The sequence below is a fragment of the Poecilia reticulata genome, linkage group LG6 (genome assembly GCF_000633615.1).
Source record: "Poecilia reticulata strain Guanapo linkage group LG6, Guppy_female_1.0+MT, whole genome shotgun sequence".
NCBI lineage: Eukaryota > Metazoa > Chordata > Actinopteri > Cyprinodontiformes > Poeciliidae > Poecilia > Poecilia reticulata.
The window spans coordinates 18589462-18613950 of NC_024336.1; the positions used below are offsets into that span (position 1 = coordinate 18589462).

General features: G+C 39.1%; 1 protein-coding gene and 1 long non-coding RNA gene across 2 annotated transcripts in view; one reads left to right on the forward strand and one right to left on the reverse strand.

The window, feature by feature from the left end:
• LOC103466206 (neural-cadherin-like) overlaps positions 1-24194 on the forward strand; it is a 133468-nt gene extending 109274 nt beyond the window's left edge. The window contains exons 26-33 of the mRNA XM_008411644.2: positions 1014-1137; positions 2721-2904; positions 3139-3305; positions 7061-7325; positions 8209-8395; positions 11778-12028; positions 19050-19204; positions 20676-24194. Of these exons, the coding sequence (XP_008409866.1) occupies positions 1014-1137; positions 2721-2904; positions 3139-3305; positions 7061-7325; positions 8209-8395; positions 11778-12028; positions 19050-19204; positions 20676-21242 (1900 nt within the window). The 3' untranslated portion in view covers positions 21243-24194. The remainder of the gene's footprint in view (positions 1-1013; positions 1138-2720; positions 2905-3138; positions 3306-7060; positions 7326-8208; positions 8396-11777; positions 12029-19049; positions 19205-20675) is intronic.
• LOC108166369 (uncharacterized) lies at positions 16077-19043 on the reverse strand. The gene is made up of 2 exons (XR_001776705.1): positions 18148-19043; positions 16077-17690 (listed from the first exon to the last, which is right to left on the reverse strand). It is a non-coding gene; the product is annotated as an uncharacterized LOC108166369 (long non-coding RNA).
• Positions 24195-24489: the final 295 nt, after the last annotated feature.

Here is a 24489-nt window from a genome sequence, read left to right on the forward strand (position 1 = left end):
CTTTGAAATCTTTTGTTCATTTTGCTCAGACACTAAGAAAAACAAATGTTTAATATCCAGCCTGTTATTTCAAATACACATTATTGATTTCTTTCCATGAAGCAATTATGGGATATTAGCAGGAGTTTTGAACTGACAGCACACATAAAATCTAGAAGAAAAAAAAAACATGCTAAAATTACATGTTTTGTTTCTTAGAAACTTCTGTGCTCTGACTTCTGACTAATCTAGAGCTATCTGTTATTACTGCAGTATGAACTGTGTTTTGTCTTTTCCCTTGCAATTTTCTTTTCCCTTGGAACCAGGATTTTATTTATTTCATATTCATGAGGATAAAGTCTTTTGAACAGGCAAACTGTTTTTGGTGGGTGAGGAGAAAGCTGCTTTATTGATCTATTCACTCTCACAACTTTTCCTCAGTAGTAAGTGGCCACACGTCCACTTGACATAATCCCACCATAATGTTTTTTTTTTTTTTTTTTGTCAGGTAAACATTCCAATTTCTGTTTAAAACAATCATGGTGTTCCATAGGCTTAATAGGTTATTTATTAATAGACTATCTGTTGATAAACTTGTAATAAATGTATATTTTATTATAATTTTACAGATAAAGAGATTCATAAATAAAAAGCATATTTCAGTGAGGGTATGTTTTGACTTACCTTGGCGGAGAAATTATCACCTTGACATGTCTTGAAAGTAGTAGAGGAATCTCTTTCTGAGTGGATTTTGCTTTCTCATAAATGTAATTTACATACCAGTATAATGCATACTTTCAAAGTAAGAGGAAAAGAACATTAAAAAGGTGTCACATTTGTTTTCTGTACGTACAAAAAGTGATGACCGCCTCAGCAAGAACCGAAGAAAACTATGAATTCTAACAGACAGCTGGTATTGTATGTACATGTTACAACTGCAGTCTCCGCTTTATTTTTGTTGCAAGTTCTGCCTTGAATTGTAACCTTGAAAAGTTTCCCTTAGTACACATACTTTGGTTGTTTTTCATCCCCAGGTACCTGAATGTAAGCCATGTTCTGCAGCTTGGAGGAATCAATGAGAACATATCATATGAATACCCACAACTACAACACAAACACTATACCGGATGTATACGGGACTTGATTGTGGACAGCAAGGTAAAGTAAAAAAAGTGATCTGAGTTTAACACAACTACATGGCTGGACGAATAGGTGGCTCTGTTGTATTCCTTTAATCTGTTCTGTTACGACAGAAAACTTGTTAAGTTTATAAATAATACAATTTAGTAAAATAATTTATGTGATTTAGGTCTGAGTGATACAAAGGTTTCTTGCATGCATAATTTTTATTTATCAGTATTATTTTTTATTATTATTAATTGGAATTTAATATGCAATAAGTTTGCCATTTTTGTCGAGAATTTGGAAAAGTTCAGATCATAGTGTTATAACCTTGTGTCATATGTTTATTTCCAGTATTTGAGTTAAACCGTGTCATAACTTTGGATTTATTTAAAGCAATAAATCAAATACACAGCTTACTGTAAAATCTTGCAGAGGGATAACGCTACGAAATGTTAAGGAAGTGTGTGTAAACATTTGCATTTACAGAAAATGTATCATTCTGTCATTTAGTAAATATAAATATTTGTAATCCTAACTGATCTAAAACAGAATAAAAGGTAGTATAATGTAATGTCAGAAAGGGAGAAGAAAAGGGCTTGTCTTTGAGTGTATATAGGCTTTTAAAGGTACACACATGTGGGATTTGAAATGGAAACACGAAATAAAAATGAACGCGAGAACATAACATCGACCACATTGTAAAGGAAAAAGCAGCACATTAATTAATAAAATGAATACACAACCTGCATACCGTGCAGCAATTAAAACACATCAATATATAATCAGCCAGGAGCATAATAAACTGCACAAGGAGTTCAACAGTATCAACCAACGAACACACACAGATTTGCATTTGTTTCTATATTCTTACCAGAACACTACACTGACAGAACTCATTCCCGAGCGCATTACGTTAACGTCATACTGTTTTGGTCATTAGGATGATTAAAGCAGAATAATTAAGGTAAATACCAATGCCAACAAAACTTCAATTTGATGCCCAAAGACAAATAAAACTGTTGCCATGTCAACAAACAAACAAACAAACAAACAAACAAACAAACAAACAAACAAACATAATGTACTCAAACATTCATATCCCCATCCCCCTCTACGATTACTGAATGTGCTACAACAGTTGGTTCTACTCTAATAGATACAACCTGATGTCTTTTTTTTATTAACACACTCCTTAAAAGCTTCAGATGAACAAACTCCTCAGACGTCCATTTTTATACCTGTGCTGACAGTTGCTGTTGATCAGCCGACTGCATTTTGCCGGTAGCAGCTGGGTGCCCTGTTCCATGTTTGTATGAAAGAAAGCTGAAGGATTGTTTAGTTTTCACTCACTGCGTCTCCATTCAGAAGTTCCTCCTCCTTTATCTCAGATAAAACTTATTTAATGTTCCATTTTAGAGTTTATCAAACACTGAAATTGATTTCACAAAAACAGCTTTTTGAAAGATTTGATTTTAATTTACCATTACCGTTTCTTTTTACAAATCTTTAATAAAACTATATTTTTTCAATTTCCTTCTTGTTTTTTTCATTCCTTCTTTCAGTGTGTCATTCTTCAACTCTCTTTCTCCTGTTTCTTTCCTTTTTATTCAATCTAGCTGCATGACCTTGGTTCTCCTGCCGAATCCTCCAACACTTTGCCCGGCTGCGGTCTCATTGATAACCACTGCGCCGACTTGGAGCAGCTTCCCTCCTGTGGCAAGCGGGGCAGCTGTCACGGGGAGTGGGGCTCTTTCAGCTGCCTGTGTGAAAAAGGGTTTACAGGCCCGCATTGTGATCAAGGTAGGCCCGTAGAGTTGCCTTTAAATGACCATGACGTTTTCAGTCTGAACCTCACGAGGTGTGCAGACCCAAATGGGAAAACTTGCTGGTGTGGGAAGATAACCCCGTCTTACATAAAGTGCTTTTGCACAGCCGCACACCCTCGCTGTTATTCCCTCATGTATTTCCCATGTGACAGCTGAATTAATTGAACAAGCCCTATTGTGCTTTTTTTTTTTTTTTTTGATTGACAAGTGACTCCAGAGTTTTCCTTTGACGGCCGGAGCCACGTTCAGCTGCAGCTCTTGTGGTCTCTCCCTGCAAGGCGGACCAGAGTCCAGGTTGGGGTCCGTACTCGCGCTTTAACAGGGGTCATCCTCAGCTTGCTGTCCCAGGAGCAAAGTGAATACCTGCGTTTAGAGGTGAGTCACGGCTGGTCACCCGCCTCCACCTTGACAGCTGCGATTGTCTTGTTTGTGAGCCTCAAATTAGGCCCTGCAAATGATTGCAGCAGATGCTTGTCAGGCTGTGAGTGAGTAATATCAGGGTTGGAGACATATGGGTGGATACTGAGGGGGCTGTTGACTGACATATGTATGTTCCTTACTGGCTCTTTGCCTAGATCTGCAGAGAGCCTTTTCGGAAAGTGTTTGATTAAAAATAATAGGCCCTCCTTATTCAAGGGTATTTTTGTTTCTGGATAAGGTTTCATAACCACTTTCATATAGCAAGGGAGTCAGTGGACATAGCAGTAAATGGAAGGTCAGATCTCTTGTTAAACACTTCTGAGTTCTGACACAGCTTATGTGGAGAAGTAAGCTCAGAGTCTGTGCAGTATGTCACTAGATGCAATAAAAACAGTTCCTTACAAAAGTATTCAGTTGTTCACATTTTATCACATTACAGCTACAATTACCTCTGTATGTCATGCATTTTTTTACACAACAGACCAGAATAAAGTGGAGCATAACTTTAAATTAAATAAAAAGAACACATGGTTTTTGCAAAACTGAGTTGCATAAATTCATTTTAAGCCTTCCTGCAATTCAAGGAAGTTTAGTACAATTTGCTGTAGTTGTACAGCACCAATTGTCAAAAAAGGTAATCTCAAGACGCCTTTAAAAGACTCCTGAATAAAATCCAGCCTCAGAGACCGCCTAATTACTAGACAGTACAGCTGTTTTAAGAAGAACTCAGAGGTTTGTTAGAGAAAATTAGTGTACAAGCAGCAACTTGAAGACAAAGGATAATATCCAGGGAGAAGTTAGGGTTTTTTTTCTATAAAACAATAACACAGCCTTTGAATATTTAATGGAGCACTGTTCAAGCCATCATCCAAAAATGGAAAATGGATGGTGCAACAGCAAACCCATCAAAACATAGTCATCCACCTAAACTGACAGGCCAGACATGAAAAGCATTAATAAGAAAAGCAAAAAAGAGGCCAGTGGAAAGTTGGGAGGGTGAATCTTTAGCCTGAAAAAAAAAAGACTATTAGTGGTGCATTCCACAAATTGGACTGCACCAATTTGTACAAGAGTGGAAAGAAGAGAGCTGGCGCAAGAAAGGTACAAGGTGCCGTGTTGTCAGTTTGCCACAAGCAAACATGTTCTGATCTGATGAAACCAAATTTGAGCTTTTTCCCTTCCATCATGTTATTTGTATTGGGATACTGTTAATACATTTTTATGCATCTTCGAAGATTTTAATCATAAAAACAGAAGCGAACTTTAGAAAAAGCAGCATTACACATATAATCAATTCAAAGGCCAACGTGTCTTAAAAAAATAAAAAATAAAAAACAGGAGAAAATTCAGCTTTGGGGTATCAAATACCCCAAAGCTGTGATGACAGGTCCATTGTATTATGTCATTAAGAGCCTTTGAGTATTGTGTGTTGTGTTCCCATATTCATGATAATCTATTTTATTTTTCTGTGTTAGAAAAGTCCAGTCCTAAATCTTATTATTCATACACAAAACTAGACAATCCAGGTTCTAAAATCCTCCACTTGTCTTTTGAGGTATGAGGTTGCCTCATACCTCATATGAGGCAACAATTTCAACCTGTAGATGTGCAAACGTGGTAGCCCTTAAAGACTTGAAGCTGCATTTACACAGAATAATGGTTTCCTACGGCACTGAATTTGCTGTCTACAAATTTACATAGTACTTACTGATTTTTGTTCTAAAAGTTTTGAAAACCTCATGCATCTTTTGCTGTCGCTGCTTTGAGCTGGACCATCATATTTAAAACATAAATTTTAAATTTAAACATGAAATAATCCCAAGAGGTACTAATACTTATTTTAAGGCACTGGATCTGCATACTTCCTTCAACCCAATTAGTTGACTGCTGCAGACAGTGTACTCTACTTCTTGTGTGTCGTCTGCCTGACACCATGCTGAGTGTTTATGATGGTGGTGTTCCCTGTCAAAGGATTTCATCTAACCAGCTGACAGGCCAAGTGAGAACAGTGCCTGGAAGTAACTGACTGGTAGGACTGTCACTCACAGGTCACCTGGTTGCACCGAAACTGTTTCTATTACGGATTTCACACTGCCAGTCTGCCGTTGAAAAAAGAACATAAAAAAAAAAACATCTCGTTTTTGTGCTGGCACTTATTTGTCAGACAGCACGGTTTAAAGCACCAGCCCTTGTTCTTTTAGTTTTCATGCTGCATGAGGAAAAAAAACAATAGTGTCCCCTTCCCTCGTTTCAGTCCCACAGTGACAGGAGAAGGAAAAGGCTGTTGACTTTAATGTGTGGTGTGAGGACTGTGGAGCTTTTCTGCGAAACCCTCTGTGGAACTGAATTGGTGAGCTGTATAAAGCTTCTGATGTCTGTCTGCAGCAAACACGCTGAAACATTTTCAGCCTTGTCCCAAAACACACAGAAACACTTGAACACACCATACTGTGTTTTCTGACTAAACCTTCTAATTTAAAGGGCGGCCTTTTTGCCCCAGTTTTCTTTTTCTTTTTTTTTTTTTCTTATGGATAGATATGGAATTGAGTGCCCACTGAATAAATAAGTACTTTTTCACACAGAGGTTACCAAGGGCAGGCTGGGTAGAAACTGCATTCGGTTCTCAGAGGAGTTCAGCCTCTCTGTGAAGAAAACATTTAGAGTAATGCTTGCTGAGAAGAAGTTTTTAAGAGGGTGTCTGGGATAAACTCCACAAGTAACTTCTAAAACGAGTAAAAAAATCAGATCTTTGACATAGTTCAGACCTCAGAAATATGCTGAAATATATTTTGAGAAGGGATGATTGCATATGACTCAAGGGATACTGCAGAAAGTTTATATAATAATTTGTACCTGTGTATTGATTAACCTTTTTTTTTTTTACACAATTTCTGCTTTGCACTACAGGCAAGATGAAGCAATAGGGAAATCACATTGAACTTAGACTTCTTTTTTTTTTCTATAAATGGGTGTGCGTCCAGTAGAAAGGGGCTCCTGCTGAGGGAGCAATAGTTAATGCATGCCGGGCTGACTGAATTATCAAGACCTACTGTTTCCAATTAAGCTCAGGACATGTACAAGCTGCAGTTATGGGAAGCCTCACATTGGTTTGTCCATTGTGTTCACTCATCCCTAACTGCTGAAGATAATTGTTGTTTCATGTATACCTTGCCTTCGGGATGACTTTGCCATGCAGTGATGTGTGGAGCAGCCTGGCAGAGCATCATTGCTGCAAAATTGCCGAATAAATTCTTACCGCTGGAATTTCCATCCCACTTTTCTGCCAGGTTTTACAGCAGACGGACTTGTATGGGTGCTTAAATTTCACAATTCTTGCCTTGCTCACCCTTAGCTGCCTTTTCCTCACCTTGGGAGCTGGCCTACTTCTTATAATGTTGTTATGCTCAAGAGCTGTTTTTTTTTTTTTTTTGCACATCAACACAGCGCAATATGGCAAGAAATCTAACTCTTGTCAGACTGTCAGTCTGCTTCGTGGCACCTCATTTTGCAATTTTACTCCTGAGTCTTGAAATCTACACTAAGAGAAATAGTGTTGTTGCAGCAGCTGACAAAACTGAACAGCTTGTTTTACAGCGGTACTCTAACTGCAGAGTTAGGATGCCTCAAACTCGGAGCAAAGTCTTGATTATCAAAATGCGTTCAATCTTTCACTTGGAGGATTTTTACGAAAGGTACCACTGTGTTTTCAGGTGATTCAAGGCCTGCTGGCTGTTTTCTACAACCTGGGAGACGGAGACTACAATATCTCACTGCCTTACCACCGCCTGGATGACGGGGAATGGCATGAGGTGGAGTTGGATCGGTTCGGCAGAGAGTTCACCCTGAGGCTGGATCGGGGCGGGGGTCGACTTGAAATCACCGCCTCACCCGGCCAGAGTCAGGAGATCATTATTGATCCCTCTGTGGTGATGCTTGGGAACTCTTTCCCATCAGGACACAACCGCAGCTTCTTTGGTAGGTTTCTGCTTGGAAAACTAAATGCATTGCTAACAACAAGTAATTTCTGTAAAAATGTCCTGCATTTTTTTTTTTTGACCTTCAAATCTTGTTTTCTGCTGGATTCTGCTCACACACAGTAAGACAGAACAATATATACAGTTGACAGGTGTATATGCCTTTTCAAATTTTCTGAAATGATTTCAGTGAGGCACAGAGAATTTAATGAAGTATCTCAAGGACCACTGACTGAAAGAGTTTTACAAAAGCTCTGTGTTGCCTCACTTGTCACTTTACGTAGAAAGTCATGTCTTCGATGATTTGCAAATGGCAGATACTTTTTTAATTCACTGTAAATCAGAGATGATTAAAGTTCTGGTCAGGTGAAGAAAATGAAGTAATAATTCCTTAAAGACTTGTAGTATTAACTTCCAATCTGTTTTTTCAAAGGAATGTGTCTCCCAGCTGAACATGCAGTGGATTTAATACCTAGACTTACCTCTTCCTGGACCTCAGGTGTTACACAACAAAATGTGTTTTGATGCCATAGTTCAAAACAAGTAAACACAGTATGTCAGTGGCACTGATATGCATTTACATGATGCAGAAGACTTTGTGCTTTCAACAGAGCGAGTAAACTAACCGGTAGAAAAAGAAAAAAAAAAAAAAACACACACCAGAAAGAAAAATTCATGCTGAGAGCATTGCCCGAGGCTGTTTGTATGTTTGGCAGTGTGAGAGCATTGGTCGGCAGGTATGTCGGCAAGTCTACGAGTGTTAGTGCTTGTGTGCCTGCATATTCCAGTTTACGCACTTGTTGCCGCGTAAATGCGTGCCTGTAAAAGATTTTTGCCCTGAGGACTAGCGTCTCCCTTCTCTTATTTCCCTCTGTGTTCGCCAGGCTGTTTGCGTGATGTGAGGTTTAACGGCCGCTCCGTTCCCCTGGATCAGGACCAGCATTCAGAAGGACTTCAGGTGCTGGTCGCTTCACAGGGCGTCTCTGTCGGCTGCTCCTCAGATGCCTGCAGAAAGCACCACTGCTCCCCTCCCTTGGTCTGCTTGGACCTCTGGAGACAGCATGATTGCAGGTGCTGCAAATATAGAGAATAAACAACCAAACGTTTTAAAGCGGTCTTAAAGTGTGCAGTCACGCTCGGCACATATTTGCATGCAGATCTCCGAAAACAAAGGATGCATCGGATTACCATACTTATGATGAAGTTAGAAATGTCAGCAGTCAATTTATACTTTTACAAAGTTAAAAACTATGTCTGCCTTTCTGTCTGTCTGTGCGTCCGTCCAACTATCTGACCTATTCTACATTTTTATCTTTTGTATCTATCCAATCTAAGTAATGGGGATCAGCTAAAAGGTGGCACTCGTTAATACTCAAAGGAAATGCAAAAGGTCATTTCCACATTCAGAGTAACTTCCAATAACTTGCAAATAATACTGAAATTTTGCTTAATGTGATCTTCAGCAAAGCCATGAATCAGCAAGTAAAATGTCAGAATGTCCCTTGAAAGGAAAACTTAATACACAAATCTGACCAGCCAAATGAGAAATTACTTATTTTGATCTGCTTAGGATCTCTGTGATGAACATCGTTTTTAAAATCTGTTTTTTAATAGTTGACCACAGCCATAAATCAGCAACATTAGAAATTAATTAGAATTAATTATAAGTACATTTATAAATAACTTGAGTTCAGTTTATGTTATATTTATTGTGCCAACTAACAAAACTAGCAAAAAAATAAAAATCCCCTCACTTAAATGCAATCCAATTGATTAAAAAAATTATTGATCCATTTTCAAAACTAGTGCAGTTTTGCTAAGTCCAATTAAGGGGAAATATGTGTGCATTTTATCATGTGAGTCAGCAAAATGAAATTATATGTCCTGAGAGCAAAGAGCAAAATGTTGTTTGGGAAAGTATGGTAAAGTATGTAGTAATATTGGAAATAAATCGTCACAAAGACTTGACACTAAATAATTTGTAACAAACAAACAAATAAGTGTTTTCTGTGAGCTCATAATGAGTCAGTGGCACTACAAGCAACCTGTGACCAGATTTCAGAAGGGGAGGTATCAATCTCTATATACCAGCGCTATAAACAAGAGCACAACCACAGAGGGCTGTAAAAGTTACGACTAAAATGTTAAAATGTATTCTAAAATGTAAGGGCAGCCAATGCAAAAACACTAAAATGGCTGTAATTTATTGCTTCCTTTTTAGTGTTTGCCTTGTAGCTGCATCCTGGAATGAGTGAAGACATAAAAGTATGATTAATCATTTTAGGCTAATTTGTTTTACAAAATACTTCAAAGCTCAGAGATGTTCTATAGTTGGTAAAACCACAACTTTTTATTAATTGTCTTAAATGATGCTGCAAGGACATAGCAGAGAGAAACGCATACCTCCTGGCTAGGCATTTAATCAAGGATGAGATCTTACGTTATTCAGCAATAGACTGAATGTTACTATCACAACAACGGTAAGAAATGTCCAGGAATAAGTCTCAGGAGGTAGAATGTATAAAAGGATGATGCTAGGATAAAAGTAATAGGTTCCAGAGCTGAGCCCTGTGGGACACCCAATGCCAGGGTTTTACATTCAGAAATGATTTTGTTGGTAAAAATATTGTCATTTCTGAAACTTAAGGTCCACTCAGTCAAAAGTCATAAATCCCAGGTTAAAACATTTTTTTTTTCATGATGTAAAAATTATACAAAATCTTTTCAGATAATTTCCTACCTAAATGTAACGCATGTTTTGTATCTTTCATTAAACAAATCTGAGACTCATGGCTTTTCTTTGGGGTTCAGGTCAGAGGAGTTTGCTGGCTAATGATGAACTGGAGCACCACGGTCACTGAACCAGCTTTGGTGCCTTTGGCAGCATGAGCAGGCGCCAAGTCCTGCTGGAAAATAAAACCAGCATTTCCAATAAAAGGCTTGTCAGTAAAAGGAAACATGAAGTGCTCTAAAATTTTCTGCTATCCAGCTGCATTGACTGTGTACTTTGGCGTAGTGTAGCCACAGTCTCCTTGTGCAGCTCCCCCAAATTCTGGAGTTGATTTCACTTGACAATCCTCTCAAGGCTATGATTCTCCCTGTTGGTGGTTTTTCTAACCACACGTCTCCCTGTAACTCACTTTCTGTTCATATGCTTGCTCTGTGAACAATCAGCTTCTTAAGCAGTGACCTTTTGTGGCTTACCCATGTCAGGGTGTTGATGACCGTCTTCTGGATATCTGTCAAGGCAGGTGTTTTGAGTTGATTGGCTGATTAGGATGTGACACCATCATTTTCACTGGCGACCGTTTCCCCAGTATCCTAATTTTCTGAGTTACTGAATCTGGGATTTTTTTTTTCTGTAATCATTAAAATTAGAATATATCAACATATGTGTGATGACTTTACATAATATATAAGTGATACCACTTTCTGAGGTGACTGGCAAGAAATATTGCGCTTTTTTGTAATTTTCTTTTTTTTTTTTGAGATACACTTGAATCTACTGAAGAACTAGGCTATCCTATGTCAAAATACATCCAATTTTGGCAATATTTCTGGAATATGTTTTGTGTGTGATTTAAGCTGCATGTCTCAGTAAAAGGTGACATAAAGGTTCTTTACATTATAACTGGAAGTCATAATTATACAACCGAAAATGACCGACTGACTAAACAGTTTGTTTCTAAGGTGGTCCAAAGTCAACAATTCTTAATTTCATAGCAGAAAATTAGAAGTCGTAGAGCTTTTATTTATGCAAGACTTGCATTTGAATGAATAATAGCTGACAAAACATACAGAAAACAATGCAGATAAAGGAGGTTTTGCGTCCTTAGTATGATAATTTTGTGTGAATGTTTTATCGTTTCTCGACGCGCCATTGTCCAACAGATGGCAACGAGGCCGAGCGGACCAGTTGCATGCAGAGTGTCAAATATTGAGTCAACTTTAAAGAAAAACACATACCAGCAGCGACTGTAAGAGTTTTGGCTGGCCCTTTAAACTCTACAGGATCACTAAGTCTCTTTGCTGTGATTTCAACACTCCAAACCAGTGGGGACTTTGGCATCCATATTCTGTGATTGCAGCACAGCCTCGGGATACAAAGCACTCAGAGAAGCAGGGGGCAGGGATGAGTGATATTCAGGGGATAGTTTGTACAAATATACTGGCGGACTACTGCTGCAAAGCCAATCTTAGCGTCCCGGTTTCTTGTTCCCTCTTTTTTTTTTTTTTTTTCATTTCCAGTCAACGTTCTGTAACCTTCAAAGAACATATCTTTGAATCTGATAGAAGAGGTGTAACTCCTGAGGGATTTATTTTTACACCATCAGCTTAGACGCCATAACTCCTGAAAAATTCAATGTTCTTTTTTTTTTTTTTTTTTTTTTTTTTGACAGCTTCCCAAGTGTCTCACGTGTCTCCTTTACAGTTCTTCATCTTCTCTGCACAGGTGCCCTCCGGGACACATGACCAGAGAGACCTCCTCGGGCAGAGCGTGCATCTACACGCTCTGCGCCAGCCGGCCGTGTCGACACGGAACGTGCGTGGCCCACTCGCCGTCGCGCTACTCATGCCACTGCAGCGAGGGCTACCGAGGGCGGCACTGCGAGGTGGCGCTCGCCGTGCTCCACAGCGAGGACGGCAGCAGCCTCAGCCTCAGCTCCATGTTTGCCATCAGCATCTGTGTCATGGCCTTTCTAGGTAGCTACATCGACTATGTCCTCTTCTACATATGGTGACCAAACATTGTCATCGTCTGTCTTGATTTCTTTTTTTTTTTACCGTCTTTCATCTTGTATTGTTTTGTTTGTTTTCATTGTCACTGTACCGTCATTCCATATTTGCTTGATCTGTATATAAGCTGTTTTATTTTTTTTTCTTCTCACTTCTGTTGACTCTGTACACAGCCGTATATTTTGTTGCTTTATTGATCTCTTGAGTTATGCTGGGATGTGTTTCTCTATGGGCAGTTGGTGAAAACAGGAAACACAGGATGGGAAGCATGGAGATAAGAGAAACACTGCTTGTCCTCATTTGTGATTCATAGGAAAACTAAGAAAAAAWTCTGTTGATATTTTGAGATTCTTTCTATTTTTCTGTTTTTCATGTCTGTTTACTCCGGTCACTTGCTGTCTAAACTTTAGAGGTCAGTTTCACTCTCTGCCTTACTTTCTAATTGGCCAACTTATTGTCTACCTCATCAATCAGTTATCTCCTCATTGAGCACTTTAGTTTTTTTTGCAGCTCATACAGCAGGCAAAGCAGAGTGGGGACATCTTTGTCCTCTTTATCGCTCTAGAGTGTTTTAGGTGAACTTGGAGATAATGTTCACTTATGTTTTTTTTTTTTTTTTTTTTTAAGAATAAGAGAACAAAGCCAAGCATAGATTCTTAGCTGCATCGGAGCTTTGTACCTGCACATGTGATCCGACTGCAGGTATCCATTAAATTTATTTGGATTTTACGTGAGAGACCAACATAAAGTAGTGCATTATTGGGAAGAGCCACAAAAAGATGCATGGCGTTAAAACACTGTTTTTGTTTTTCAAACTGAAATCTGAAAAGACTTTTAATCTGATACAAACCTCATCAAAACAGGTCAATTTATTGAATATGGCAGTATTATAATGGCCTTCTCAAAGCTCAGACTTGTATCCACATCAAAACTGGTGCCAAACCATGTAAATTAATCTTGTCTCCATACAGCCAGAGTGAAATTAAGCTATTTTGCAAAGAATAGATAAAAAAAATGCTGTTGCTAGATGTGCAAAACTAGGGGAAACATCGCCCAAAAGACCCACAGTTATAATTATGAATAAAAAAACAGAATACTTGTGCTGAAAAATAGAATACATAGAACCTTGTTGTAATTCGACAAAATATGAAAAATGAGAAGGAGACCCAATTATTTTGCTCGTCTGTCCGTCCGTCTGTCTGAAAAGAAAGATGTCAAGTAGAAACTCAAAGCTGCTTCGACAGAAAATAAAGTTATAGAATATAAAAGGTGTGGGAGATTGCGTGCCTTTACCAAAAAGTTTCTCTTTGAAGGCTCATCAGATGATCTAAGGCTGCACTCTGACACATGTGAGGTCATGAGTTCAGATCTGTAAACGGGAGAGCGGATTCTGAATGCTTTGTAGTTTAAGAGCAGAATCTTGAAATCAATAATTATAAGATGAGGGTTATGTGCTCTCTCCTTTGTGCCTGCTGAGAAGTGAGCAGCTGAAGTTTAGAGTTTTATYGCTGATGCTAATGTTGAGAAGGTTGGGCGAAACTTTGCAAGTACAGTAAATATGAAAAAAAATACATAAATATTTGGGTTTTGACGAGCAAACCAGGCTCAAAGCAAGACTTTGTCAATGTGCTCTTGGATAAACTTTGTTAGACACTCCTAGGAAGGTATACAACTGTTCCATTTTATCTTAATTAGTGGATAATTGCTGTCGCTGTGGTTTGCTGGAGTCCCTGATCCCTAGAAATGGSTTTGTCATCCTTTATACATGGCTAGATGCCAGTGAATCCATTTCTCACCCTTTGTTGAAATTTGCCTAAATTGTTGCATGWTGTGCCACTTTTTACGTGACACTCTATACTTTTGAGGGTCACATGAATAAAACCTTCAAGATAACAATTGTGTGCTTAAATATCACTTGATCAGTCAAATCAGTTATTTATAYGCCGCCAAATATATCAGTGTGAAAAGATGTTCAGTGTCATTTAACTTTAAGAAATACTTATCAATTTCAGAGACAGCTATTTGGTCATATTTGAACAGTTTAGTGGGTAGTTTTATCAATATTTCCTCCCATAATCGGCCCTTTGAGATTCATGATATTAATATGACCCCAAATGAAAATAGGTTTGGTAAAATCCTGTTTCATTGATAATTCTAAAGGTCAGAGGTCGGGCAGCAGTCAGGTGGGCAACTAATACAATTGAACCAAAAAGTTATTTCATGATTTAACCCTACTGGGGTATCAACGCGATGCTAAGGAGGAGCGCAGCAAAAGTCATGATCAGGGAAGCCGGTGGGGTTGACCCGTCAGACCGTCAGCTTCTGAAACCACACACACACACGCACACACACACAACAAATATACTCATAAAAGCGCAGACAGGGTCAGTGTGACTCCACCAGACTGCGCAGTGTAAAAAACTTATGAGGTCCTCATAAGGTCTCTTAAGAAGGTCAAAGGGAAGGCAGTGATGTTTTCTTATATTTTCCTTCAATTTCTTTTTAATTCTCATTGCACAGGTTTGAAATGAAATTTTCTTTGCACAGCTTAAAAAGAGCACCCATAACAGACCTTGTCTTTCTCTTTCTTTTCTCAGTTACTCTCTGCAGTGATTATTCATGTAGTACATAACATTTAAAAAAAAATAAGCAGGAGAATAGCCAGTGATATTTACAGGTCTAAGAGTTTAGGAGCAAATTAACTACATATCGAGCTCTAAGGAACATCAGTTAAATTGTTTAGCAGGCAACACAAAGGGCATCAGATAACTGATTATTCAAATGATATTTCAGCTCTTAACTTGAACTGATGACACTTGCCCTCCTTGTTGTAAACAGATGAATAAAACTGCATGGTTGATGGTTTCATAAGCTGTGTTAAGACCTAATAGGATCAAGATTCAATATCTACCCACATCTGCTGCCAGAGGGTTTTTTTTTAAATATGCAAAAATATTTCTACTTCAATTGTTTAAAAAAAAAAAAGATGGAAAATCCTATTCGGTAAAGGTCGAGGAAACGGATAAACTAATTGTGTTGGGATCACATAAGGAATTTTGTGCTTTTTTTTGGTGCTCACGAAAATAGAGAGACAAATAGCCTACGTGTTGTTGGACTGGCTTCCCTCTGAAAGGCTGTGTTGCTGTTTATGAGTCTTTGTGTCATATGAAACGCCTCGGAAATTCAATATGTACTGTCCCTGCCTATAACTGACTCGACGTTCCCTCAAGGGCCATGTGGCCAGTATTAGGTGATCAGTAAAGTTGTCTGCGATATTTGATAATTAATTCAAAGCTGATGAGGTGTGGCCTTGGCTTCATTCATGGAAATTCATGAGCTACTTGCAATGCCAGCCTAGAAAGAAAAAAAACCACTGAAGCAGTTTGTCCGTGGTTGCAGATGAGGCGTTTATATTCACCGTGCAAAAAAAAAAAAAAATTCACCTCAGCAGGAATCGTGGGCTGCTCCGTAATGCAATTTGGATCAGGACTAACACTCGTTGGTGAGTGTAATTACATTTTCACAGGTTAGAAAAAAAAATAACAAAACAACTCAAATCTTCCCCCTCAACTGGAAGCGAGCGGAATATTTAGTTGTGTTGGAAAATAAGATTAGTCCTGTCCTTTAATTTAGAAAACAGCTGCTTTTACGGCACAAAACAACAGTTGTTTAATGATGATCCTCAGGCTCAGAACCACAAGAGCCACCGCTATAAATGCACTCTCAGTAGGCTTGGCTGAGGCTGCTGGCTGGATGCTAGATTACAGGCGACTCTTACTCCGCCTCAACGTGCATTAAAAGTTAAAATCATCATACATTATTAAGTTTTACATACAGCATCCCAGGCCAAGCGGAGTGTGAGATCGGTGGAGGTTATTGACCGAACAAGATTGTCTGACCACCGCTCATTAGTCAAATATCAACTCTGACACTGTGTGTTTTGATGAATAGAGGAATTAGTTGTCCAGATGGGCTCGGTTCCAAAAGCCATTGCGTAAAGTGCCGCCTTTTTTTCCACCTTTCCCCCCTCATCCCTGAAAAATGTATAAATAAATTATTTCCCAACTCTTCCTCATTTCTCACCTGTCTCATTTCCATCTTGATCAGTTTTTATTTCTTCCCATTTCACCTCTTTTCCCACTGATGTTCAATCTGTTTCATACCTCTTCCCCCCCTCATTGCTCTCAGACTGGAGGCGCAGCGCAATGGTTAAATTCAGGGATCGTGCTTGGTTACAGTTTTCTCCACTCTCATTCATAATGCACAGTCCAGTCCAGTCTAACATCATAATGCCCTGTTCATAGTAGTGGTTAGAGGGCAGAGGAGCAGCAGTGTTATAGATTGACGAATGACTGCGATGTTTGTGCTCTACCCTGTGGGATATTGATCTCACCGGAGTGTAGCTGCACATTCACTCGCACTCAACTCTGCGTTGCAGTTGCTACGGGTATAGAGCAACCAGTGTCTGTTTACCTATATCTAATTTTGGGTGCTTGCAATGGAGAGGGGGGCCGCAGTTTAGCCTCAATCTGGCGTCCATCTCACTCCGCCGCCGTAGTTATGTGTGCAGCTCAGGTGATGCTGGAGGGAAGGAGGGCCTGCAGGCTGCACCTAGAAGGCCAGGTAATCCTGGAGGTAAGGATAAGAGCTGCCGTCGGGCTGGCACCTTATCAAGATTCTGGTGTTTTCTTCAAGGCTGCTCAGGCGTTAACAGTCAAGGAGCCAGGTCAGCTGATCAATACTGCTCTCTCCTCCACCTCGCACAGAGGACGGTCAGTTGGGGATTTAAGAGGAATCCTTCAAATCTTTTTTCGGTCTGAAATGAGAGGAGCATAAAAATAAAAGTGTGTAGCGCCTTCACTCCACAGACTACAACCTATTCAGTTCAATTCGCCTCATCTATACGGCAGCAGTCCACAATAATTCTCACCTGAAGGCACGTTGACACTAACAGATTTGTCTTGTACACAGAAATATATGCTCGTATCAGTCCAATCGGAAGGACAGAAATAGATTCAAAGACGTGCATTCTCATTTGATCCAAGTGACGGTACGTAGCTGTCATAAAGTACAGTCAAATTCAGTTTAGAATGATGTCGGTTGGCAAAAAGTTTTTATAGTAAGGACGTCTGACTGCATCGAATCATTGAATTTGCAGCGACCAAAGGTGTGCGATATACAAGCACAAATTGGGGAGTGAGTGATTCGTATAAAATGAGCAAATGATGGAAAATTGATTCTGAAACAAAAGCACAGCAAACAAATTCAGTCTGCTCACAGTAATGCTCAGAGGAATTAAATTTATTCAAAAAATATATATAACAAGGGGTCTGACCTGGAGTAAATGCACACATATTTTAAATAAATATAAACCCCATTCTTAGCCTGGTCAGTGTTCAACTTGATCTCCTGAAAGAGCCTGGTAAACTAAAGACACTGAAATTAGTATGTGACTAAAAACCTTTCAAGGGGGGTTATTAGGCATTTTCCAGGCACATAGTAAAATCAAGTAATCATTCAGTGTTAGTGAAAATGTTGTATATATCAAACATGACTTGGACATAATTTGACTCCTTGAAATTGGATAAAGGTGACACAGCTGGATGGAAAGCTGTCTCAGGTGCTGCTTCTGTAGAAATAAAATAGCAGATAGAAAAAGTAAAGGTAAAATCAGCAATGAATTGAAAGTAAGGCATAAGTGGAGAGTAGCAGGAGAAAGTAGCACAGTGAAGAAAAGTGTTCAGTATGTCCCGTATGCCTATTGCAGCTACAGAGAGAGTCTAGGTTGACATAAGTTACTCTATGTTTGATCAAAAAAAAGGTTTTGTTCCAGTTTTAAAAGTAGACAGCTCCTCTTCCTCACTGAGAAAAAAGCAATGATTTTCAGTTGGGGGGGAAAAAAAAAAGATTCCTCCACCTCTTTCTTGTGCAGATTACCTCTATAGGAGTTGTGTTTTTCTGCTCGTGTGACCACCAAAAGAGTCATTGCTTGTATTATTTTCCCTCAAAGCAATTGCTTTAAAAATCCTAATGCCATTATCTCACATTTCTCTCAAGATTTTCAATTAAATCACTACTTAGCTCACTCCATGTAAGATACTCCAGGTGAAATGGATCCCATCTTGCGAGCGAGATAAAAGCTAAGACCAGGAGGAGGCCAGAGAGGTGCTGGGGAAAAAAACAGAAACAGGGAGAGACTTAATGAGTGAGAACGAGGGAAGCAAGCAGGGAAGGACATTCCAACACGCAGCAACAACAACAACAATAAAACACGGAGAGCGAGAACAGAGAAAAGATTCAAAGCAGTGAAAACAGATAGCAAAAAGAAGGAAAAAAAATGAACATGAAGGATGGCAAACAGGGTGAAAATATTGGTTGAGATTAATGGGTTTTAAAGGTCAGTCCAGAATGTTGTATAATTCAGCACACAATAGATATGATTGATGTGTGTGCTTCAGGACCTTTTCCTGTTCGGCTTCCGCGGTATTCCTCCCCACGTTTAGCCGAGCCACTGAGGCTCCCGAGTTTAAGCTGGGAGGAGTACAAATTTATTTAATAGGCTTCCAAGGAGCTGCGGTCTTTGATAAGACAGGAAACAGAGAGGCAACATCAAAGAGAATGGGTGGAAAGGTTGGTGCCTCCATTTCCACGTTTGTTCCATTAGTGCCTCTTAACTGTATGCCCAAGGTAGCCAGCAGGCCTTTCGGATTGAATCACTGTTACGGCTTTCGTATTTGTGATGCATTATGTGTTATTTGTTTCATATAATGTCAGCTGGTTTTAGTGCTTTTGATGAAAAATGTACTTATCGGCATGGAAATGCTCTAGAGTGGGTGTTTTTATAACTAGAGTTTTAAAAATTTGTATCACAACTTTGCGCTCTCATTCCTTCTACATCCAAAGGCATGTCGTTTTGCTGCTTAGCTTCTCATTTTAATTATGCGCGAGTGCTCCCCGCTGTGCTAACACGCTCTCTGGCACCCCTCAGTGTTGATGCTGGGGCTGTTTCTTTACTCTTGCTGGAGGAGACACAAGGGCCTGAAGGAGGGTGTTTACCATGTGTCTGCACACCACGGCGAGTGGGAGGATATCCGAGAAAACGTGCTCAACTACGACGAGGAAGGTGGCGGGGAACAGGACCAGGTACGTGCATTCCCATTCGTTCTTGTCAACATGGGAACGGTGCTTAAAAACTGCTCGGTACTTAACAGTGACTTGCAGACATTATATTGTCATGATACTTGAACTTTTATACATTATTTTGTCACATTACAATCACAATCTTCAAAGTGTTTCATTTGACTTTTGCTGTAATATCACAAGTCTTTGAGGTAAATATTTTAGTTAGTTTTTGGGGTTTTTTTTATTAGTATGTACTCAGTCAGATTGGGTAGAAAGTACCTGTAAGCTTTAGTTTGAGACTGGTTCTCATTTGGATTCTGGCATTACATTGTAGCTTTGGTTGTGTGTCCAGGATTGTGGTGGAAAGTGAACTTTCACCCCAGACTCAAGTCTTTTGCTGCCTCTAATCAGTTTTCTTCCATATTCAGTGTAACTCATCCAGAGTTACTATTGAGCTCTTAAATGTTGTCTGATCAATCCTCTGTTTGCCCATCTTGATACTTGGACACCCTTATTTTTTGCAGGCTTGCAGCAGTGCCATTTTATTTGGTTTTATAACATACTTTAAACTATTCCACAAGTGTTTCTCTTATCTGTCTTTGTTCTGTTTTTTGGTGTTTGTTTTGATGCTGTTTGTTTATAATTGYTCTTGATAAAAACCTCAAGTCTTCACAGAGCAACTGTAATTATACTGAGTTTAAATAGCACACAGTGAGATAGTATTTATTAAGGTGACTTCCAAATGAGCATAGATTGCACTTCTTTTTTTTTAGTGTTTTTGGAGTAAAGAGGCAAAATAACATTTCACCTACTTTAGTGTGTTAAGTGTATTTCAAAAATGCACCGAAGACCAAAGATTTTTTAATTTCACTTGTTAATTATGCTTCTCTGTGTTGGTCTATCATGTTATTAAACAATCTTGTCTAATCTTTGTGGTTGTAATGTGACAAAATGCATAGAGATCTACTGAATACTCTTGCAAGGCGTTATAAATGTCATCACAGTATATTTTGGGAATAAATACACAAAAGAGGACACAGTTGAGAATGTAAACATTAACATTTTATATAAAATGTTCTCTGCTGCAAAACGATAACCAAATATCAGTCCCCTGGAGATTGAGGGATGCAAGTCAATTAGATTAAATTAAGCAAAAAGGCACCGATAGCTGTTAATGCTTCGGTTTTAATAGGCTTGGTAAGAGCAGAACACCATCCCCTCACACAGATAATTAATTACTTGGCTGATCAAAGGAGCTGTTGTTGCCAATTTCCCTTCCTAAGCTGAGGATTCCCATCTTACTCTAAGTAACGGGCTCATTTGCTCCCAGAATCATCAGTTGAGCCACACTGGTTAAATTGTCATGCAGCATGACAAAATGGCATTGGTCATTACGGCGTGTGCAGCGTTGTTCTTATCGCCTAGATATATCTATAAAAAAAACAATGTATATTTTATTGTGTTTTGTCCTTTTCTTTCTTTGCTGTCACAGAACGCCTTCAACATGGTGGAGCTGCAGCGCTCCCTCCAGCCCAGCCCCGCACAATCCCTCCGCTACAGCTACCCACAAAACACCAGCTCCTACCCACAGACTAAGCTTCCTCAAGACAACAACAAGAAGGGGATGTCGAATGGAAATGGCAACGCTGCTATTGCCCTGCGCCTGGCCATCCCCCCGTCGGAGGCAGAAACCTTGTCGTCCCCTCTGACCTTCCGCCGCTCTCAGAGAGCCTTCTCCTTCTCCAGCCAAGATTTGGCCCGCTACCTGTGTGAGGTCATCAGAGACATGGAGCACACAGAGGACGCCGGCACCATGACCACGCCGCGCCGTCCCTCCGGAAAGGAGCACAACCTGTCCTCGGTGCGCTCCCTCAGCTCCCTCAGCGCGTCCCAGGGTTCGGAAGTGAAGCTTCACGCCGCCCAGATAACCCGGATGGACACTTTTAGAACCCTTCGAGCCGTGATGTGCGACCTGAGGGGAGACTCCAAGACTRCGGACAGTCAGAGGGACAAACTTAAGGAGAGCAGAGGGCAGCTKAAGTGTGAGAAGAATGGGTGAGGCTGCGCTCTGAGAAACAGAACTGGAGATTACCCAGAAAAAAACAACAAAAAAAACCAACATTAATCAGAAATCAATGGTGGAAATCCAAAGGGAGGTCATTAAATGTGAAATACTTTAAGACTGGAAAGACTGCGCMGAGTCTGTGTGAATTCTCTTATAAATCTACTGTATTGAAGAAACTTTGAAGATTTATGTTCTTTGATATAAAAGATGTTTACCGATGAATGATCAGATGTGATGTATTGTTTATTTGGAATTGCACTGTACAGTATTTAATTCACAGACAGCACTTTTTGGAGGCGCCCTGTGTCAAAGCAACCCATGTCATAAAGCTCATAGAAGAAATGTTTGCAAGCAGCGGGCCAAATGAGTTTTCTCTGAGAAAACTGGATTCTTTGCGCTGTTAATGACTCATGAAATCATTTATGTGACAAAATGAAAATTGTTTCATTTGTATTATCTATTTCCTTTTAAATAAATGAGTATGTTTGATAATATTTCAAACTCGGTCTTGTTCAAACAGGCGTTCACATTCGTCATGCTCAAATATTCCTTTTTCTTTTCTGAAGTTCAAGCAAACCTTCATCTTCAAACACGAATCAGCTAAATGAGATTTACATTGGATGTCTTATCACTTTCATGTTATTAAAATAACACCTTTCATGGTGTTTTCAATGTTCGTACGATGATAACATTCGTAACAATCTCGAGCAGCTGCTCTTGTCATATTAGGCTMACTGCTACCAGCAAGAAGAGCCACTGATAAGAGCAAGGTCAATTCTGGGATTAATTATTCATGTTGAGAGCCTGTAGCCATCTGACCTAAGTGGCTGAGACTCTTCAATATAAACTCAAAACGTCAGRGTCCCAGCAGGCAACCCTACATCATACTTAATTGGGCAACATTACTGGAATTAAGCAAGTGTGACACTGGAGCGAGTCTCTGGAGAAGCACACTGAGCTGCTGCGCTGCCTGCAGCTGATAGAACTGACGTGTCCTTTCCATACGTCTGCACACCTACATAATGCATCACGCTAAGACGTATAAGAGGCCAAAAAGAGGATTTTTAACACCCTGTAGGTCTTCAAAGAGCCTCGTGTTTTATCCATTTGTATTCATGAGCCTTGGTGTACTACCCACATGAGATAAACCCTCTCGAAGTGAATAAAAGATCCTCACCACCTTAATTCTACAGAACGTCTCCTTGTATGCAGTCAAACTTGATCTGGTCAGATCCCTTCGAGATGGAGCGGTTGCATGAAGCCACACTGCCACCTAGTGGCCAGAKGCAGTTTGTGTTTGAAACRGCGGCTCGTTGTTTTTACATTCAGGGTTTATCGCCACACGAGTGGGAATTCTCACAGCGGGAACCGAGGATCCTAGCACGAATCCGTGATTATCTCAGTCATCATGAATTACGATSTAGGTCAAATATTATTACAGTTATTAAAATTCGTCCCAAGGACTGAATGCATGATAAGCGGTTCATTTAAATTTTAAATTACACAACCACAGAGCTTTCTGCTTACCTACAGTGTAAATAGATACATTGTTTATATTAACACTGAAAACAAAAGTAAAAAAAAAAACAAACAAAAATGTTATATCTAAAAGCTTAAAGGTCATGTTAAAATATTAAAGTGTTGATGACCCAAGATTCCAGGATAATTCGGGATTCAATCCGACTTGGTGTTGTTCTGTATGTGAGGCCAACAAACCGCATAGTCGTGCTGTCTTTTCCAGTTCTTTCACCTGGGAGCGACAATGATCCGAGGCAGTTGCTTTGCTTAGATTTTTCTGTCAGGGTGTGTGATTTACCTCTCGGCCACTAGAGGGCAGCGTAAGTTAACATGGAGCAGATGCTGGAGGGCAGACTGGAGCAAACTGATCAAACGCCTAAGAGGAAATTTGAAATTCATAGTAAGAATTACAAAAAGTGGGAATAAGCAGTGCTAAAAGTAAATGAATCATCAGGCTGCCAAGATGAGCCATTATACGGTTGATTTAAAGCAATATGTTTAAGCAATATTACTTGACAACAGGTTAAGTTAGAGCTAAGTACAGTTAACCATGATAAAATGGCTGATAGACTGGAAAAGTTAAAGGGATTGTACATCAGATGGGATGCATTTTTTTTTTTTTTTTTACAAAATCTATATTTTTGTAAAGCAAAAAAATATAAGTTTTATTTTTACTTTACAAAAATAAGTAAATTATTTAGATCCAAAATGATGTACTTAAATGTAAATTTTTAACATTTATTCAAAATCTTGTACTAAATAAGTCCATCATACTTGACCAGAATTAAGGGTTTTCTATTGAAGCAAGAGACAGACAGCTGGTGCATGATTTTGTTTTCAACATGTTAGATTTTTGTTCGTCTTTGTTAAAAATCACGAGCGTTACTCAAACTCATCCAAAAATGCTGCTGTCAAAGTCCTGACCAATACCAAGAAAATGGATCAATTTACACCAGTCCTTAAATCAAAAATCATAGGTTTTCACTTGTTATAGAAATTGAAGAAATGAATCCTGTTGGGTCTGAATGTCAGAGACAATATGAACCATCTTTGACTCTCGGGTCACAAAAGACATGCAGACGTAAAGCTCCAAGGACCAGATCAAGAGAAATGGAGTTAGGGTTCACTGTCGATGCTCCTCGGGTCTGGAAACAACTCTGAAGGACATAAAGTGYGCAGCATCTGAAAACATTATTGCTATTGCAACTTATTTTGTAACAACAATTCTTACTCTTTCAGCTTATCCGCTAGTTTAACTGTTTTCAGCTATTTGTATTTATTTTTTATTTTCTTTTTCTTGTGTAACCATTGAATTCAACTTTACTTCCTACTATATGTTTTTGTCTTTTAAAGCAAGCTTTATTTTACTTTTGCTTTCTTTGATTCGTCCTGTGTATGAATGGTGCCACAAATAAACATGCTTTACATKGAATAGCTTAGGTCATTTATTGCACCCCTGTTACATATAAGTACGTATATTCAGTTTTGTGACTTTTAGTTATAGATTAAATTTAAAAAAAAATTAACACTTTTCTCAATGAATGATAACTGCAGCCTTTGAATGTAATTTAACTTCAATGCTGGAACACTAGTCATAGAAGAGGTCTATAAAGGAGTTTATATTAATGTTAATTCAAAGCAAACTATTTGAAACAAGTTGTAATTGTATTGGTCATTAATCAAAGTAACATTAAATTCAAATGTWCCACATTTCTTAATAAAA